Source organism: Oryza glaberrima, chromosome 7 (genome assembly GCF_000147395.1).
Source record: "Oryza glaberrima chromosome 7, OglaRS2, whole genome shotgun sequence".
NCBI classification, from domain to species: Eukaryota; Viridiplantae; Streptophyta; class Magnoliopsida; order Poales; family Poaceae; genus Oryza; species Oryza glaberrima.
Genome location: NC_068332.1, coordinates 25,272,275 through 25,291,476, shown reverse-complemented (window position 1 = coordinate 25,291,476; position 19,202 = coordinate 25,272,275). Strand labels below are relative to the sequence as shown.

General features: G+C 43.8%; 3 protein-coding genes across 5 annotated transcripts; 1 reads left to right on the top strand and 2 right to left on the bottom strand.

Annotated features, from left to right (window-relative positions):
* Positions 1 to 357: 357 nt before the first annotated feature.
* LOC127780694 (protein SRC2-like) lies at positions 358 to 3,527 on the bottom strand. Its single transcript, XM_052307642.1, has 3 exons — positions 3,333 to 3,527; positions 2,400 to 2,451; positions 358 to 2,269 (listed from the first exon to the last, which is right to left on the bottom strand). The coding sequence occupies exon 3, from the start codon at positions 1,481 to 1,483 to the stop codon at positions 785 to 787; it is 699 nt and encodes a 232-aa protein (XP_052163602.1). The 5' UTR covers positions 1,484 to 2,269; positions 2,400 to 2,451; positions 3,333 to 3,527; the 3' UTR covers positions 358 to 784.
* A 59-nt stretch (positions 3,528 to 3,586) lies between these two features.
* On the top strand, positions 3,587 to 5,917 carry LOC127780691 (pentatricopeptide repeat-containing protein At4g32430, mitochondrial-like). Its single transcript, XM_052307638.1, has one exon. It carries the CDS (start codon positions 3,620 to 3,622, stop codon positions 5,798 to 5,800), a length of 2,181 nt encoding a protein of 726 aa, XP_052163598.1. The 5' UTR covers positions 3,587 to 3,619; the 3' UTR covers positions 5,801 to 5,917.
* A 217-nt stretch (positions 5,918 to 6,134) lies between these two features.
* LOC127780688 (cysteine-tryptophan domain-containing zinc finger protein 7) lies at positions 6,135 to 16,577 on the bottom strand. 3 transcript variants are annotated; one of them, XM_052307636.1, is made up of 14 exons: positions 15,977 to 16,577; positions 14,910 to 14,982; positions 14,699 to 14,823; positions 14,262 to 14,624; positions 12,832 to 14,168; positions 11,775 to 12,172; positions 9,979 to 11,660; positions 9,739 to 9,896; positions 8,850 to 9,007; positions 8,366 to 8,526; positions 7,584 to 7,810; positions 7,129 to 7,350; positions 6,955 to 7,050; positions 6,135 to 6,510 (listed from the first exon to the last, which is right to left on the bottom strand). In XM_052307636.1, exons 1-11 carry the CDS (start codon positions 16,133 to 16,135, stop codon positions 7,622 to 7,624), a joined length of 4,803 nt encoding a protein of 1,600 aa, XP_052163596.1. In that variant the 5' UTR covers positions 16,136 to 16,577; the 3' UTR covers positions 6,135 to 6,510; positions 6,955 to 7,050; positions 7,129 to 7,350; positions 7,584 to 7,621. The 3 variants fall into 3 exon arrangements, with proteins under 3 accessions (XP_052163596.1, XP_052163594.1, XP_052163595.1); XM_052307634.1 differs by having other exon boundaries at positions 7,129 to 7,810; XM_052307635.1 differs by having other exon boundaries at positions 6,955 to 7,047; positions 7,129 to 7,810.
* Between the last annotated feature and the right edge of the window lie 2,625 nt (positions 16,578 to 19,202).

The following is a 19,202-nucleotide window of genomic DNA, read 5'->3' as shown; positions in this document are numbered from 1 at the left end:
ATTTTAAAGGCTAGATACTAATATATTTTTGGATGGATGGAGTATATCACAATATAAGCATTTATGCATTTATTCTCATGATTCTCATCATTTTTTTTGAAGCCAATTAGAAAGAAAGTCTGACCAATTCAAAATATAAAAAAATAACAAATGAAATGACTTGAAAAGGATTTTTTTAACCTAACCTTATTATTTGCTAAATAACATAAAAATATTATATTTTAGAATGGGTAGAGTAGAAAAAAAAAATCACAACTATCAGAAGCGCTGCTTGGAACAACGGCTTCAACAAGGGACTGTCGTTTCTCGTTTGTCCACCTAAGGCGTCCAAACTGACCTAAATAAATCGGCGATGAATTTTCATGCAGAGTATGTTTGTTGAATGACGAGTAATGCATAAATATTCCAAGAAAGAAAAGAAAACATGCTACAGATTAGTAAAAAGAGGAAAAATATACAGTGGAAACCATATATATAGTGGAAAGTTAGAAACTACCGTTGGATCGAAAAATAGACGTTCGAGATTCGACCACGTCATCATTAGTAAACATTTTACTCATAGATTTACTCATGAGTAGTAAAATTTTTTACTCATGATGACGTGGACAAATCTCGGATGTCCATTTTTTGATCCAACGTTAGTTTCCAAGTTTTAAGTTTCTACCACGGTTTCCACCCAATACTTCCTCGTACAAAAGTTAGTCTCCCAGCCATGCAAAAAGTACATAAGAAACCTTTTCCATTTTATTCAAGCCACGCTAATCTAGAATAGAACTCCTACTAGCTAGAACTTGACACGTCTGCCATCAGCCATCCCGGTCAGGGTTTTGTACCCGGCGTCGTAGGCCGCCGTGTCCGGCGACATGGCCTCGCCGGACAACATTCCCCGGACGGCGCCGCCGAGCCACTGCCCAAAGTCACCGCTCCTCTTGCGCCGCGGCGGCGGCGACGCCGACGCCGACGCGGCCTCGCCGCGGGCAGGATTGGCCGGCGACAGGTAGACGTACGGCGGCGCGTTCGCGTAGCACGGCACCACCAGGTACGCCGGGACAGCGCCGGTGTCCGCCGCCAGCGGCGGCGCCGGCACGACGACGGGGCCTAGCCGGTACGACAGGCTGAGCACGCCGCAGTGCTCGGTGGTGCTCTGCACCTTGTGGACCAGGTACTGGTAGTGCGCGGCGGCGGCGAGCTGCAGGTCGGCGACGGGGACGAACACCTCGCCGACGTCGCGGTCGCCGAGGGCGCGCTCGGTGCGGAGGAGGACGTGGAGGAACGCGCCCGGCGCGGCGGCGGGGACGGCGAGGTGGAGCGTGGCGTTCCACGTCGGGTTGCGGCCGCCGTGGCGGTCGGGGAGCGTGCACTGGCGGGCGAGCGGGTTGCCGGAGACGGAGACGACGGCGTACACCTCCATGGGAGTGATCAAGTTCACCTTCTTCAGATTCCTCGCCGAGATGAGCGTCACTTCCAAGGCCCTGTACGCCATTGTCAGTCACCTGAGCTATAGCTTGAGCTCCAGCTCCAGGTGTACACTACTCTATATAGGAGGTGAGTGGGGCCCAGTTTCAGTGACTGTTCCGTCCCAACAATGGCAGCTTTGCGATTTTCAATCTCATCATGCTAAGTTGACGAGAAGACTTGCTTTGGCAAGTCGTTCTTAATTATCTTTCATAATAGCATGTAAATATCACTGTGATTCTGTGAATTTGTGTCAAGTAGCTTGTAACAAAAGACTGTGCTAGTTCTATCCCACTCAGATCTTATTTAAACAAGCCTGCCTGCACTTTTAGGCCAACTGGAATAGAATCTAACAATACATTTTGCAAACATACCAATAATGACACATGATTAAACCATTTGCAGTGGCACATTGATTCATGTAAGAAATAATACGATCAGAAATAGGCATTGTTTTTTTCGCCGGGCAAATAGGCATTGTTTGGAAAAGGTTATAGATATACCTTAATGTGGAGGATGATCTGGCATATAAAAATTATCTTCAAACGCCAGAAAATTCATGTGGTTTAACAGCAAATGCAGTATCATACAATTCTTTGGAGAATGGCCACAACATTACCACAGCCATCATCCATATCAGGGCCAATCCAATAGCCAGAGATAATGGTATAAGCATCTGAAACAGAACCAAATAAATGTTTGCTGGATTGATCGTTATGAGAAGAGGAAACAGCTTCGGGTCTGCTTGAAGTAGCTGCTTTTACAGAGGAACCTGAACTTCTGCAAACAAGAAGAATACCGGACCGGTGTGAACCTGCAGATGCAGTCACAAAATTTATCTCAACACTTCAGGGCAACGATGTGAAACCAAAGTTTGAATTACAAGTTTACAACTCCAGTCCTGTCACTGAATGTTGTAAATTGCAACGAATGTTGGTACCTACCGCTGAAAGGGCGCTTCCACTCAAACTTGTGCATGGAAATAACTTGATATGTCTGTTCCAAGAATAAATGACACATCTGAGAGTTCGGATATAAATAAGAACTATTCAGAAGCCTTTAATTTAACCACAAAATAGTTCAGGAATCAGTGATTTGTTGTAGGGATGCTAATAGGGTGTTACTCCCTCCATTTTCATATTACAAGACACTTGATTTTTTTTTCTAAATCAAACTTCTTTAAATTTGATCAAATTTATAGAAAAGCATAGAAACATGGTAACATCAAGCAAACATATAATCAAAATATATTCAATGTTAGATTTAATAGAATTATATATTTTTCTTTAACTTGATTGAACTTATGAAAGTTTAACTTAGAAAAAAATCAAAGCATCTTATAATATGAAATGGGGGGTTTCTCATTCAGAGTAATTGTATACAAGGAACATAAACATCAAAAGGATATTGTGTTGAACTGTTAGTGTATCAAGCAACTCTTCCTGAAAGAAACATCTGATAAGATTACATTGCAACTGGATAAGGCCAAAAAGGGGGACAGAATTATGGGAAACTAGTCAGTAGTCACAACACACCTAACGTTTCTACACCAAGAAGTAAGTTCTGTTGTTGTTTCAAGCTAAGACTGAGCTAGTTTCATGTTTCAAACAACACACGAGATGGAAAATTTTCACCACAAACTGCACCTACAAAGTTACAGTACGCCTTGAACTACACTACACAGATTTCAGCCCGGTCAGGTGATTCGTTCCCGAGAATGTAGCATCTTCACTACCTTAGCCAATTACCCTAGAATTTTACTGTCGCTGCGCTGCAATTTCTTGATTTCTTCCCAACCACAAGCCATTCGACGAATTGCCTGCCCCACGCCACGAAACAGGAGTTGCAGGCCTAAGAAGTGAAGGAAACCTTAGTACCTGGGCGGCGCTCCGGCGAGGAGAGGGGAGGAAGCGCGGCCACGCGGCGGCGGCCGCCGCAGGCTGCAGCACGGACGACGCCGCCATGGCCGAAGGGCTGCAGCGACCGGAGATTTGCGCGAGGAGCGAGAGACCGGAGGAAGAAGAGGGGTTTGGCCCTTGGGCTTTTATCCTACTAGAGTCTCTGGCATGTGGGTCCATAACAAATAGGGCCCACATGTCAGTGACTCAAAATCATGTGACTTTAGTGAGAGGATCTCAAATCCGTGGTTGAAAAACTACACTAGATGCCACTACGGCGGCTGCGGATCCGCACGCTCTCCACCGCTGCCGCCCACCACCCGTTCGACGGAATTGCCCACCCGTCGCTCGCCCGCCACCGCCGCGTCAACCCCATCGCCTTCTCGGCCGCCGTCAGGGCGTCCGACCCGGCCTCCCTCCCGGCGCTCCACGCCGTCGCCGTCACCACCGGCCTCCACGGCTTCGCCGCCGTGACCAACTCCCTCGCCGCCCGCTACGCCAAGACCGGGTCGTTCCCTTCCGCCGTCGGGGTGTTCGCCGCGGCGCGGGCGAGGGATGTCAGCTCCTACAACACCATCCTCTCCGCGTTCCCCGACCCGGCCGAGGCGCTCGACTTCGCGTCGTGGATGCTCCGCTCCGGCGCCGTGCGGCCCGACGCCGTCACGTGCACCGTCGCGCTCTCGCTGGCCGCCGGCCGGGGGGAGGGCTTCCTCGTGCGGCAGCTGCACGCGCTGGCTTGGCGGTCCGGGCTCGCGGCCGATGTGTTCGTCGGCAACGCGCTCGTCACTGCGTACTCACGTGGAGGGTCTCTCGGGGAGGCCAGGAGGGTGTTCGACGATATGCCGGCGAGGGACCTCGTCTCATGGAACGCGTTGATCTGCGGGCTCGCGCAAGACGGCGACTGCCCGGCCGAGGTGATTGGCGTGTTCCTCCGGATGCTCAGGGACGGCGACGTCCAGCCTGACCGGATATCGGTCTGCAGCGCGATCCCGGCATGTGGCGGCGAGGGGAAGCTCGAGCTCGGCCGGCAAGTCCATGGCTTTGCGGTGAAGCTGGGCGTCGAGGGATACGTCTCCATCGGCAACGTGCTCGTCGCGATGTACTACAAGTGCGGCGCTCCCGGCAGCGCCCGGAGGCTGTTCGACGCCATGAGCGAGCGCGACGTCGTGTCATGGACCACGGCCATCTCCATGGACGGCGAGGACGCCCTCACGCTGTTCAATGGCATGCGGCGAGACGGCGTGCCGCCGAACGAGGTCACCTTCGTGGCGCTGATGTCGGCGCTGCCGGCGGACTGTCCGGCGAGGGGAGCGCAGATGGTCCACGCGGCGTGCCTCAAGGCCGCCGTGTCCGGCGAAGCGGCGGCGTCGAACAGCCTCATCACCATGTATGCCAAGGCGCGTCGCATGGACGACGCGAGGATGGTGTTCGACCTCATGCCTCGCTGGGAGATCATCGCGTGGAACGCTGTGATCTCGGGCTACGCGCAGAACGGCCGGTGCAACGACGCCCTCGAGCTCTTCTCGTCCATGGCCAGGTGCCTGACACCCAACGAGACCACGTTCGCGAGCGTCCTCAGCGCGGTGACCGCGGTGGAGACTGTGTCCATGGCGTACGGCCAGATGTACCACTCCAGGGCTCTCAGGATGGGCTTCGGCGACAGCGAGTACGTCGCCGGCGCCCTCATCGACATGTACGCGAAGCGTGGCAGCTTGGAAGAGTCCCGGAAGGCGTTCGACGAGACGGAGCAGCGGAGCCTCATCGCCTGGACGGCGATCATCTCGGCGAACGCCAGGCACGGGAGCTACGGCGCCGTCATGAGCCTCTTCGGCGACATGGCGCGCTCCGGCGTCGCACCGGACGGCGTCGTGCTCCTCGCCGTCCTCACGGCCTGCCGGTACGGCGGGATGGTCGACGCCGGCAGGGACATCTTCGACTCGATGGCTGCCGATCGCGGCGTCGAGCTGTGGCCGGAGCACTACTCCTGCGTCGTCGACATGTTAGGCCGGGCAGGGAGGCTGGCGGAGGCTGAGGAGCTCATGATGCGGATGCCGGCCGGGCCGAGCGTGTCGGCGCTGCAGAGCTTGCTCGGAGCCTGCAGAATCCATGGCGACGCGGAGATCGGCGAGAGGATCGCCAGAATTTTGACGGAGAAGGAGCCGACGGAGTCCGGCGCGTACGTCCTCCTGTCGAACATCTACGCCGACGTGGGCGACTGGGACGGCGTCGCCAAGGTGAGGAGGAAGATGAGGGACAGAGGCGTCAAGAAGGAGATCGGGTTCAGCTGGGTGGACGCCGGCGCCGGCGAGGCACTGCATTTGCACAAGTTTTCGTCGGACGACACGACGCATCCGCGTACAGAAGAGATATACGCAGTGGCCGATGTGTTAGGCTGGGAGATGAAATTTCTGAAGAATTGTTCGCAAATGGAAATGATCTTGATCTGATACATCAGTATAAAATTAATCGAAACCGAACTGTGGTGCATAACTGTCTTTTTACGATTTTTCTGATCGAAACCAACCCCAAATTTAACAAGTTTGCAATGCAGCATATGATGATTTTTCTGATCGAAATTGTAACCCCCCCCCCCCCCCCCCCCCCCACCAAAAAAAAAAAAACACACACACACACACACACACATTTGCATTGCAGCATACGATCGAGCAGGCACATTTTTTAAATATAGAATGCCATGTGAGTAGTTTTTAGCATGATTTCGTGGACATGCAGATTTACGTTGCCGCCACAGTATTCATTTGCAGAATAAACAAAGGATAATTGCATAACTAAAATTAGCATCACTTTACTCAACTGAACTGAAGATGCGATTCGCGATACAAACAGTACAGAATACAGAGCTTATTTTGCATTCTGCAACACATTCTCAGTCCAGATAAGTTCTATCACATCTCAACGACTAATGTGAAACTAACAAAATTTGCCAGAAGAAAAATGTGGACTAAAAGTACATTGGTGTCACGAGTGTACCAGCACGCAAGACAAACGCTTCGACCATTCGGGTATATATACATGTACACGCGCTGGTTATAGTCGTCGTACTGATAGTCAAGGAACGAGTTAGCCTATTGTACATGAAAATCTTTGTACATTGTTCATACACAGGTGATGGTCCAAGTGATTTCTTGTTTGAAATCTGAAAAAGAAAAGACAAACATCACTGATTACTGTTAGGAGTAAGGAGTGGAAAATGGTAATCAATGTATTTTCAGTTCAGGTGCTGCCATCTGTATAGTGGAAGTTCCTAACTTTCAGTTCTAGTTTTGGGTCGAAGAACCTTACAGTGGTGGTGCTGTGCATGCATATGTAAACTATAGTATAACCCTACAGAGTAGAAAGCATTACAGAAAGAAGAACCAAGGAATTACAATGTTCTTATTTCAGCACTTAAGCATATAGTCTAATTTACTGCAAAAGTCACAGGGTACCTATACAACCTAGGGATGGTATCAATGAAGAGGTCATTTTCACCTTTGCAGAATAGCATGAGACCAATTCATTCAATAAGTCATTTTATTCCGCACTATCATGAGGTGTAAGGTTTGAATGTACTAAGGTACTATAGTATCAGTGAAGGTACCTGCTTGAACTTTATCCAGAAGTGGCACTGAAAAAGAGACACCACTGGCTGATTTCTTGGTTAGCACACTAATTAACACTTTTGTCCTCTGACCTGCTAAAGAATCAAACATTACATAAGCATTAGTGGTGCGGAGAGTGTGTTGAACTTAATTTATTTTTAACTGAAACGTACCATCAAAATTGCTAAGTGGAAACCACCATTCTGCCCTTCTCAAAGGAACATATGATACTATTCAACCATAAGTCAACTCCATGACGAAAATACATCATTTACAGCATGGAGGAAAGAAGATTATCTACAAAGGAGCTGCTGTCCAGTAGCATTGTGTATAAGCTTATCAAGTGCAGTCTGTAACTAGGCAGTCTTGCCCAAAATCAAGTTGATCAGTGCAATCTGCAAAGCACATCTTCAGCAACCTCCCTCATGGATAAAACCATCCAACTAGATGCTAGCAATGGGTAAAAACAGGCCTCCGGAATAGAAGATAAGACAAACACTTCATGTACAAATTAACCAGCACACTTAAATGAGAAGACCTATGAATTTCGCACAGTTGAACTTTTCAACCAAATGCTACTGGCAAGTCTGGGACATTACTCAAATATGGAATGCACATCCAACAGCACCTTGTAAAGGGATGTCATTTTCCTGGATTCTGAACATGTCAGCAGCTGATAGACTCCATTGAAAGCCGCACGAGCCTTAGTAGATCATTCACACTTTGGAAGTTAAAATCCAAAACTGTTTTTACTGAAGAAAGACCATCTATTCCATTTTCTTGGTTGCTAGCAGCCGAAGCAATTGCCATCTGTGATTTCCGAGTTGCATCGAAGGCACAGTTGACATCATTTGTCTAAGAATATAAACAGAGTCATCAGATCATAACTGTAATCGATGGCATGACGCACTGTAAGTAACGTACTATCAAGTTATGAGGTGCTCACTTCAGGGTTTTAGGGTCATTAGATTCTAATCCCAAACCTAACCCTTTTTGGTTTTGGGGAATGGAATGATATGGTTCATCACCATATGAGTCCACATAACGGCATTGCCATTTGAATATGTAGCAATAAGGTTATGCAGCAGAATTCATGAGCAACATCACAACAGGATGTAAAACAAGTATAGTACTTAAGACAGAAAAAAGATCTTCCCGACAAACATTTCACAAGTCACCTTCAAACCAAACTTAATTATGACTTGCCAAAATCTATCCAATATGCTCGTTTATGATATCCAATCTAGATTTGTTGGGTGCAATTTGCTAATACCATCATAGTGAACAGTTTAATTTGTTATTACATAGATAACAGATTGTGAACTCATCCGATACACTATAAAAGATAAACCACTCTCGAAACCAGAACTTTTTGAACTGCCTATATATATCAATGTATGAAGAACTTACATAGGCTAGTAACCTTGTCAAGTGTGGTTGATTGCGAGCAGCTAGTAACAAATTGTTCCCGGTAACTTGGGGCGAATTAGCATCCTTGCTTGAAGGGCCCTTAGATAATCCATTGTTATTTAAATTATCAATGTCTGAGGCAGAAGATGATGGTGATTCACCTACGAAGGTAATAAACAGAAGTAAATAGCAAAGCAAGAAAAAAAAGTTATAACAAACACAATCCAGAGAAGAAACAGTAACAATATGATGATGCCTGGAAAAGATGCAGTTATATAAAGTATGAATGTAACAGTGAAATATCAGCAAGGGCAGGGGATTGGATATGGTATTCTGAATTTTTGGGCACGGCACATATTACTAGTATGATGAGCTCACACTTCCAAAAAAAGAATATCATTATGACCACTAAAAGTATTTGAAATTCTAAAATGCAAGCTAGACTAATGTATGTAATTAAATTTTAGTGTTTAAGGTCAAGTACCTGGTGGATTCTGTACAATTGCCTGCAACATCTGGCGATCCTTGCTTGCAGTAGGGTATTTATAGTATGCAGCCTTGAGATAGGCTACTTCGACACACTTGTATGCTAAAGCAGCAGCGGCCATTTTCTTGGACTTCTCATATGCATGACCAACAAAGCTGGACAATCGCATGAATCAATTAATTATAGTGATGAAACATGAGGAATTGAGTACAACAGCTGTTTACATAAATTGTGCTGTGAACAGCGTCAGCCGTCAGGTGAACCAAGTTATTAGACTACCCCATCTAAGTCGATCCATGCAGAAGAAAAGTTCAGGCCAACGGGTGATTCCACTCTCCTCGCTAGCGTCGATCGGTATTCTATTACGAAAGAGCCTCTTCTTCAAAATTCCAACTTACAACATGAGGGAACTACCAGGAATTTATTTGCAGTACATTCTGGTTCTTCATGCATGGTATTCATGAAGAAGATAAAAAAAAACATAGCCCAGGAGAGAACTGTCACTAAAAAATATTATGCATGGCAGATTGCAGAGTCACAGAAATGATGTCATCATCCAATCATCATGCACCCTCTCAATTTGTACCACGTTTCACCATAGCAATAAATTGGGCTGGTAGAAGGAAAAGGACAATACTCGTATGGTTTTTAAATATTAGGCACTTTCGACTGAATAATGCATACTGGGAAAGATATGCTATAAATATAGGACCAAAATACCCTTTAATGATTTTACAAGCACAAAAATCGACGCACAGCGTGGAGAATGATGGATATATGTGGAATTCCACCTTGGATCAGGAAAGTGCCAATTATTTGAGGAAGAAAACTATGGTCAATCAAGTACAAGTAATCCAACATATATATTAGTACTACAATAACTTACTTGCAGAGTTTTGCGGTATCGGAATACAAGTTCTGAGCTGCATCACATTGTTTAAAGCCATCAATGCTTGGAGGAGGTTCCAAGGTTGACGCAACATGCAAATATTTTAAGGCTGACTCAAAATAAAGTCTTGTACTTTCTTGTTCTTTTCCTTCTTCCTGCAGACAAGTATGTGAGAACCTTACATATAAAAAACTCACTTTCATGTGCATTACAGCAAAGAGAGCTAGGGTGAGGAACCTTTAAACGATTAGCCTTGTGCTTCAAATCCCGGGCTTCTTTGAGAGCATATCCAGTTGAGTTATTATCCTTCCTAACAGGACTGGAAGTGTCTGCAGGATTAGAAATTGCTTGTTTTGTAATGCCATGTTGCCCTCCATTTTCAACATTGCCCCGCTTTAACTGTGCTGTCAATTTTGATGCATTAGATCTTAATGGAGCGGAGTGGGATTCCACTTTACTTTCTTTCAGAGGTGAGGGGAGCATTTGGGCTTTGGAATTCTGCATATCATGCTTGTTGCTCTTGGGATGTGACTTTTCTTTTCCGAATGACACCTCTGATTGGGGATTTCCATCTGGTGGGTAATGAGTTGATCCATTTCTGTCTTGGAGAGAAGTAACACTTCTCTTGTTTTCATGTACCATGGAATCACCTTTAGTATCCAAGACTGCCATCCTATGTTGGATTGAAGAGCCATCAGTAAGCAAGTTATTTTTATTAGCAGAATGCAAGTGGTTATGACTTCTAGCTGCATTGGAGCTTTTCAAAGAAGAATCTTTCCTCCCAGATGCATGCTGCAGATCATCATCCAAACTCCTTCCCGAAATAATCCCATTGGAAGCATGGCCTTGAGTTAACTGAGGCAATTCATTATCTTTATCAGAGTTCCCTTGTGAAAAACCATTCATAACAGGTTCACTAGCAAGCATGCTCTCATGTGACTTCCTGGCCTGCCGAACATTATCTACTATAACTTCAGTATTCTTTACCAAGCTCTGCATGTTGTTTGTATTAGCACATGTAGATCCATCCTTTCCCAGTATTTTGTCATGGGAGACCTTGTCATTGTTAGAGATTCTAGGTGGTGATGAAGAGACAGACTCAATTGGTGAAGTTTTTGCAATGTGGAAGTTTTGTTTCCTTCTCTGAGAGCCGGAAGCCTTTGAGGAGCTTGAAGTTACAGCTGTAGTCTGAAAGTAGGCCAAATCACTGGAGGCAGGTTCAGCCAAATCCAAAGCTTGTTCAGAAGATCGATTTTCAGGTGGTTCAGACATACCACTTTTAACAGCAAAAGGTGTGCTGTCCTCAAATAGCTCATTATTTAGATTGCGTGAAGTTTGATTAGAATGTGCAACTTTTATTGATTTTGAATCTGTCATGGCAAACGGTTCTTCAGACTTTGTTAACTTTGACTTTGTTTCCTTTAAGTTCTGATCCTTGCAGGTTTCTTTGGAAGAAGAGCTTTGGTTTACAATAGACATTTTACTCACCGGAGGTGTTGAATTGTGCTGACTCTCCTCCCATTCCTTCACTATCCTCTTCTTACTAGACAAATCTGGTTTTTGTGCATCAGAGGGGTAAGATTGTTCCTTGTTCTTGTCTTCAGGAAGAAAAACATCCCCATCCTTAGATCTCTTAGATTTTTCTGAAGAATTATACTTAGAAACACTTTTATACTTTGATGGAGGAACATCACTCCTTTCACTCGAACCCTGTAAGGCCATCGATTTTGAAGGCAAAGCTTTGGCCTCATCAGGAACGTCTCCACTAGCTAAATCATATCCAGGGTTAGAATCTATGCCAGACTGGCGCTGGCGCCGCTCCTCTTTCTTAATTTTCTTAGAAGTTCTGTATTCATCATGATCCATCTCTCTCTTGCTTTTTACTTTTGAATGCTTCTTGGATCTTTCCACGAGATGGCCTGTATTTGAATAAAGAAAGTTTCAGAAAAGAAACATAACCAAATGATGCAACTAGAGTGAATTCATACGGGAAACCAAACTAGGAGAATAGAAGGAAAAACAGTAGACAGAACCTCCATCAGAAGAGCTACCATGATTCTTGCTCTTGGACCTTTTCTTCTCAACGAAATGGTCAACTGATTTAGAATCTCTCTCAACAGGAAACTGGATACTATCAGCAGCACTTTTACTTCTAATAGGAGCATGTTGGTTGCTCAGTGGATAAACCGAACCTTGCATTTGCTGAGAAACATCAAAGGAAACATTTCCGTCACTCAGAGTATTCTTCCTTTTCCTACTTTGTTCAACATGTCCATTTACATTCAAAGTGTTTGATGTTGTTAGCCCTGAAGAAGCAACATGAGAATGTCCAACCGAAGCAACGCCATTGCCAGGGGCTGGAGTGACATATAGTGCATTCAGAGCATTGGTAGTCTCATCTTCACTAACTTCACATCTATTCATCCCTGGTCTGCAAAAGTTGGAAAATGTAGCTTTTCAGCAACAAACAAACAAAATGTCCCGCATAAGCACGAACATGAATAAATATAACATTACTCATGCATACCAATGTATCACCTTACTGAAAGCTACAGGATAGCAGAAAATAACATTAACTACTGTATAGTCATTTTTAATTTGAACTACAGCCTAAACAGTTCAGGTGCATATAGGGGGCACATGAAACCATTAAAAGAGTATACCCAAACTCCAATCCTGTAGCCACTAGTCACTCCACCCAAAAAATTTCTTGCATTCGAGATAGAACGGAAAGAAAGTTCACCATGTAATACAATTTTAGTGATGGCATTAGTATGTTTCTCATTAAAAGCATTGTGTTACCATTATATCTTTAATATTTATTGAGAACATATAATTAGGAGAAATAATAATCAAACATATGCATTAGAACGGATGGAGTAATTTTAGGCAGTCCAATCAAACAACCCTCAATGCACATGGTGCCTCTTATTACATGTTATTATGCTAACTACCGAATACTGATACACTCATTGGTTCAATGAAGTAATAAGAGAGGCAGCAAAATGAGCAGGAAGTATAAAGGGAACAGAAGGTACTAAAATAAACGAAATTTTAACATTATATGTGGATTTGAAAAGTTGAACTTACAGCCACTGTAGCATGCTACATTTCCACTTCTTTGGTAGCAGAGAAGGATTCATCTCATACGGCAGGAGACGCCATTTCTGGCATATGTCACAGCATACCCAATGTTCCTCTATCACGACGGGGGCAGGAAGCATAGGAGCTGCATTTGCAGTAGGTGCACTAACAGATGGAGGTACATGCATCCTCTGCTCCTCAGCAGGTGTGTGCCTATCATTCTTCAAACTAGATGAAATTTCCCTTTTTGATGTCCCAGGCATATCAGAATCCCTCTCACTATCATTCTTCCAAATTTTTTTTGGCCGTAACTCTCCCAGCCCACTTCCATTCTCCAATGTATCATCCTTGCCTCCATAAGATCCTTCAGGTAAGTGCTCCCTAACATCTCTATGTGATTTTGCTTTGGGTTTCCTTCCTGGATGGCTAGATTTGGATTGCGAATCATTTTTCCTCTCCTTAACTGCAACAGAAGAAAGGACACCCCTGTCATCTTCCAGGAAATCAGAAGATGATGAAGCATTCATGTTTTGCTCTTTCTGACTTCTTCTGGACTCACTCTTGGAGACATTTTCTTCATTAATATCATTAAGTAATGTTTCTTTACTAGAAACCTTTCCTATGCTCCTGCCGACAACAGGTGTTCTTTCATTCATAACCTTGTTACCTTCAAAGTTAACTCCTGTGGCATTGCACTTACTCTCTGTTTTTATTTTTCTTTCTTGTTTTCTATCCGATTGGAAGTCCTTTTCACTAGTAGTATTCCTGTCTTCTACATGGATCTCTGCTTTTTCTGCCTTGAATTTCACTTCCCCCTTGACTGCTGAAAAATCCATTCCTGAACTGCCAGGACCACTGTTCTCTAAACATTCCGCTGCCTCGGCTTTGACATTTTCATATTTGATTGCCATTAAGTCACTGTTGATGGTCCGTTCTTTCAATCGGGCATCTTTATTTTCCACCAAGGTGTCTCGCATAGGATCCTCTTCAAACTGGCTCCCGTCCTTTGCCTCCATGGTTCTGGGATTAGACAGCAATGGTATGTTGAGAGCTTCCAATACGATCTTTTGACCAGCAGGTGTTTCTATATCAATCTCATTTTTCATAACTGCGCTGACATCATTTCTGCTTTTTGACCTCTTCGTATCTACAGCTTTCTTTTTCTTAGCATCAGATTTCACCCTTTTAGCCGCATACCCTTCATATCTTTCTTGTACATTTTCTGTGTTTGCATTTGTTTCCCATTTCTTTGATGTAGGCACAACCTTTTGTGTCAGTTGAACAAGATCATCTCGCAGAGGGGATAACAAGAACCCTCCAGGAACTGAAAAGCATGTCATGATCTGTTCCATATATTTAGAGAATGAAGACAGTTATTCATTGTATGAACCTTGCATAATGAAAAATAAGTGCAAAGAGTTCATGCAGTAATTTACCTGAAGAATGGTCCTGGGAGATTCAATTGGCACATTGTTAAATTCTGGAGAGAGGCTCCCACAGCCATCAGGGCTATCCTCTACGGATGAAGGTGAAGAAATATCAAGACCCAAACCACTGTAAATAGCTGCATTGTTTCTTGCCAAACCATTGTCCGAACCAACTTTGATCCGAACTTTAAATCTATTGTGGTCACTAGACTTAGATGGCCCATTCAATGAATCTTGGGTGCTAGAGGCTCTTTCAACTTTTGTGCTTTGATGTACTTCCTTCTTACTTGAATCATCAGAAAGTGGCACCATGGAACCATTATGTTTTGAAACAGATGGAGCTGCCACAGCCAAAGTGTTCTGGGACATGCTCTAAATTACAGGTCATCTCATCAGAACATCATTTTAAAACATTGAATGTTTACAGTCAAAACTAATTTAAGCACCTCTGTAGGCTGGTGATAAGGAGATCTTGAGCTAACATTTGCCGCCTTAGGTGGACTTCTAGTTTGGGGCAGCGGAGAACGCTGGTAAGTAGGCAAGAATGAACCATACCCACCAAACTTCGATCCTGTCATGGTTTAATCCCCTGTTTTAATGTCTCTCTATAGTGTACCAAAGTGAAAATGACTACGTCAGCAACTCATATCTGCTCACCTAGATTTTCTGCAGATACAGCTCCTTCAAAGTCCTTCTGAAAATGGCCAAGTACATCTTGGATTTTTTCATCCTGAGGGAAAAAAGCACATCAAGAACAAAAAAGGAACCATTCAACAGATTTGATTGTTGGCACAATACAATATATCGTCTTCAGGTGAAAGTTGCTGGTGTCTATCGCATTCATGTTGCAAGTTATCCATAAAAGGCAACCTACCTATAGGCAAGTTTTGATAATTAAACACTTCGCTATTTCTGCCTTTCAATTTGTTTCCCTTTCCGTTTCTTCTGGTCCAAAGGATTTCAGATATAAAGCATGCATTGGAAATTTTGAGTTTAAAATTCCGTTTCATTACTATAAAGTAACTGTTGACAGTAACCTCAAAACATAAGCGTATTTAATTAATTCACTGGGCATTGTAGACTAAGAGTGATGTTTGATCCATTAAAAGTAGCTCGAGGAAGCACATAGTCCTGCTATCAAAAATAACGTGTAGCCTTGCATGAACAAATCCAAGTAATAGCACCATGAATTCAGCCTGGCAGTTCAAAAGGGAAAAGAAAAGGAGGAGAGATTGATTCCACCATATAAAATGTTATGCTAATACTGCCAATCTCGAAGAAACCGCACAAAATACCAAAATTGCAACCAGTAGATTCACATTCTATTACATAATAACCAGCGTCATCAAAGGATTCATCTACATAGACTAGTATAGTATCATCAACAACAACTACTATGAAACAAACAAAAAAAGAAAGAGCAAACTTTAAATGCTGCACCAATGCAATTGTTTCCAGTATCCGACAACCGAAGCAACGAATTGATCAGACTTCAAATGATTCATCAATGCAATCACTTCATTCCCATGCTAAATCAGCAGCATCACTCCTACGAAGCATAAAATTTAAGCTAGACATGTCCGTTCTCTAAACGAATATAACCGATCAAACTACTCAACTAAGCTTAAATCGTCATCGGGCAACTACCAAACAAGCATAGAAACCGCGACGAACTCAACAGGAGCAGAGGAAACCGCGGGCATTTCGCTCGGGCCACCACTCACAATGTAAGAGAGCGCGACGTCGGGGTCGACGAAGGCCGTCTCGTCCCCGCAGGCCTCCCCCTCCTCGAGCTCCGCGTCGTCCTCCATGCCGCCCGCTGCGGCGCCGCCCCGGAGCCCTACGCCGCGTGCATCCTCCTGCCGCCTCCTCACCGACAGCATCCACCCCCAACCCCACAACCCACAACCAAACCCCCCGCCTCCGCCGCCGCCGCCGCCGCTCGCAGCCCTGGGCCCACCCCCCGCCTCCCCCGAGCTCAAGCTCAGCGCCCCCAAATCCCGCAGCTCGAATCCCACCCCGGGAGCTCCCCGATCGGCGGGATCTCTCGCCGAATCGGCGAATCGGAGCGCCCCTCCACGGATTGGGGATCGCGAGATTCCGCCCTCCTCTCCTCCTCGCTCGCTTCCGCCTCTCGCGATGGCGTCTCGAGGTTTCCTCGCACGCGAGGAATTTTTAATTGATTTTCCGCAAAAGCTTTTTGCGGCTGCGTCTCTGGTTTTTTTTTTTTTTTGGGGGGGGGGGGTTTGGTGGTGGAGGTGGTGAGCGGTGGCGTCGTTCGTTCGTTCGGTTGCTGGTTTTCTTTCCCTTTCTCCCTGCCTACGGCCGTTGAGCTGCCTTGCGGCTTGCCTTTTCGCAGCCGAATAATTGATTGGAATGTTCCCTTCTTCTCCCCTTCTCTTCTCTTCTCTTCCCCTCCGGAAAGAGGAGCGTGTTTGGTTTTGGAGGTGGTTATGTGTCACGGCCAATTCAAGCTACAATCTTAATTGTGTTTGGACTATTATATTTTATTGTGATAAATTTGTAAAAGAAGAATTTCTTATGAGGTTTATTGTGTTTGGACTATTATGTTTGGACTATCTATGTTGTGCTAAAAAGGTTTATGTGATTATCTACGTTGAATATTATACTACTCTCTGCGTTTCATATTATAAGTCGTCCTTTTACTAGTTAAATTTGTTTAAATTCGATCAAGTTTGTAGAAAGATATAACAACAGTTTTCTTTACAAAACAAACATATTATTAAATATATACTTAATGTTATATTTAATGAAACTAAATTAATTTTATTGATGTTCCTATTTTTTCTATAAATTTGGCAAACCTAAAGAAATTTGGTAATAAAAAAAACAAAGCAACTTTATAGTATTAAACGAAGAAAGTAGTATATAAGTACTGGTACAGTACTTTAAAATATAAACGGCTCTTTATAGTTTCTACTAGTAACACTGGAATTGATTACATAAATAAAGGCTTTCGGCTAAAAATATGTGGACTAATGCACAACTGTTGCTTACATACAGTTTGTAGCAACATCGATATCGATTATGCAAGTTAAGTCTCTTGTCTAAATAAAAATAGAGAAAATTTAGTATATAATACTCGTAACTGATTTACAATAAGATTGTCTAACTTGCAAACATAAAGGCTCTGTCAGATATCTCCATCATAATGTTTTAGATGTAACATGATTTTATTATTTGTAAAAAGATTGGCTTTTGATCTAGATGTATAAAAATAACCTTGTGGTTGTGGCAACGTTATTGCATGTTACTTGAAGTAAAAAGTATTTTAGAACGTGTAAATTTTAATTTGCATATATATACTCTTGTGGCGCACTTGTCTGATATACCATGTTCGACCACGCTCAAAAGACAAGCTCCTGAATCATTTAAGGTGGCAACGAACTACCAGATTCCCATGTCCTGTGCTTCTAAAAGTTTCTCAAATACTTCATCCGTGCAAGATAAAAAGAGCAAATTCCAAAAGTTTGAGAGAAAAACATCAATCAACATCAGGCATGAACCACACATGGACACGGCCTAATTTCCACTGCACTCAACGAATTCATGCGTCACAATCAAAAAGGCTCTCCCAGAGTCGTTCACATCCACAAATGACAATTCCTTAATCGTTCACATCCAAACAAGTGATCCATGATCGCCACTCTCTCTCTATATATAGAGCTGCAATTGGCAACTCCCTCCCTTGAGCAGATAAACACTGATAGAGCACCACCGCCACCATCAGCAGCTGTCCAGCCAACTACTCATGGTCTTATCCATGTATCCCCTCCGTTCCAAAAAAAAATTCAAACCCTATATCTAAATTGAAATATAGGGTTTGATTTTTTTTACAGAGTAGTGCTTATTATCACCTAAAAATATTTGATATTTAACATTTATATATGTATCCTTAGTGATTAAGACAAATATTAAAAGGTAAACTAGAATTGAAAAACTAAAATCAACCTCAAAATAAAATTTTACAATTTAATTTTAACAATCGATGGAGCTGTCAGACGGAACACGTCTCCAATAGCCTAATTAGGCAGTCAAAAACAGATGGAGTGAGTCAGTACGGTCATCGTCTTGGACGACCTAAGCCAGCGATTTTTTTTCCTAAAAAAAAAAAGCTTAGCTAGCAAGCTAAGGGGGTGTTTGGTTGATTCCATCCTTACCATAGACAATTTATGACACACGTGTGGCTAAGAAAAAGTTGGCTACAAGAGTGAAAGGCTGTGTTTAGAACCCTATGTTCCCAACCCCTCTCTATTGTATTTCGCATGCACGTTTTTCAAACTGCTAAACAGTGTGGTTTTTTGCAAAAAAATATATACGAAAGTTGCTTTAAAAAACATATTGATCCATTTTTGAAAATAAAATTAGATAATACTTAATTAATCACGCGCTAATGGACCGCTCCATTTTCTGTGTTTGCTGTGCATGCCGGGAACATGCTATTCCGAACACACCCACTCTGTTTCAAATTTAAGAGAATGACATGTAGATCCCAAGGCTAAGAAACTATGGCATATCATTATAACATCAAAACAAACGAATGCCTAAGAAAAATGTGGCATGACTATGATGTGGCTTGGCAATGTGAAATAACCAACCAATCACCCTTAAGTAAAGTGTTCCCTCTGTAAAAAAAACCAACTTCTAACTATGTATCTAGACATAAGACATAAGTTATAATAGTATCCAAATATATAGCCAGAAGTTAGGTTTTTTTTAGCTGATGAAGCGGCTATGTCTATATACACAGTTAAAAATTGTATTTTATTCGGAGGGAGTAAGTATAAATGGAAGAGACAGCGACGTGGTGGATGCCTTATCGCCATGGGCGAAAACGGGCCAGGCCGCCCCGCGGACCACCACCGGGATGATGATGCATGTTCCGTTCCGTTCCGTTCGTCCGGAAGCACGGCCCTGCTCGATGGTTGG

Bases quoted from the DNA above. Each gene is read 5' to 3' on its own strand.
- LOC127780691 (XM_052307638.1), top strand. From the start codon at position 3,620: ATGCCACTACGGCGGCTGCGGATCCGCACGCTCTCCACCGCTGCCGCC.
- LOC127780688 (XM_052307634.1), bottom strand. From the start codon at position 16,135: ATGCTGTCGGTGAGGAGGCGGCAGGAGGATGCACGCGGCGTAGGGCTC. The intron at 14,983-15,976 runs GTGAGTGGTGGC...TTTTTCCCTCAG, and splicing joins ACGTCGCGCTCTCTTACATT to GATGAAAAAATCCAAGATGT. The intron at 9,897-9,978 runs GTTCCTCACCCT...ACTTGTCTGCAG, and splicing joins ACAAGGCTAATCGTTTAAAG to GAAGAAGGAAAAGAACAAGA.
- LOC127780694 (XM_052307642.1), bottom strand. From the start codon at position 1,483: ATGGCGTACAGGGCCTTGGAAGTGACGCTCATCTCGGCGAGGAATCTG.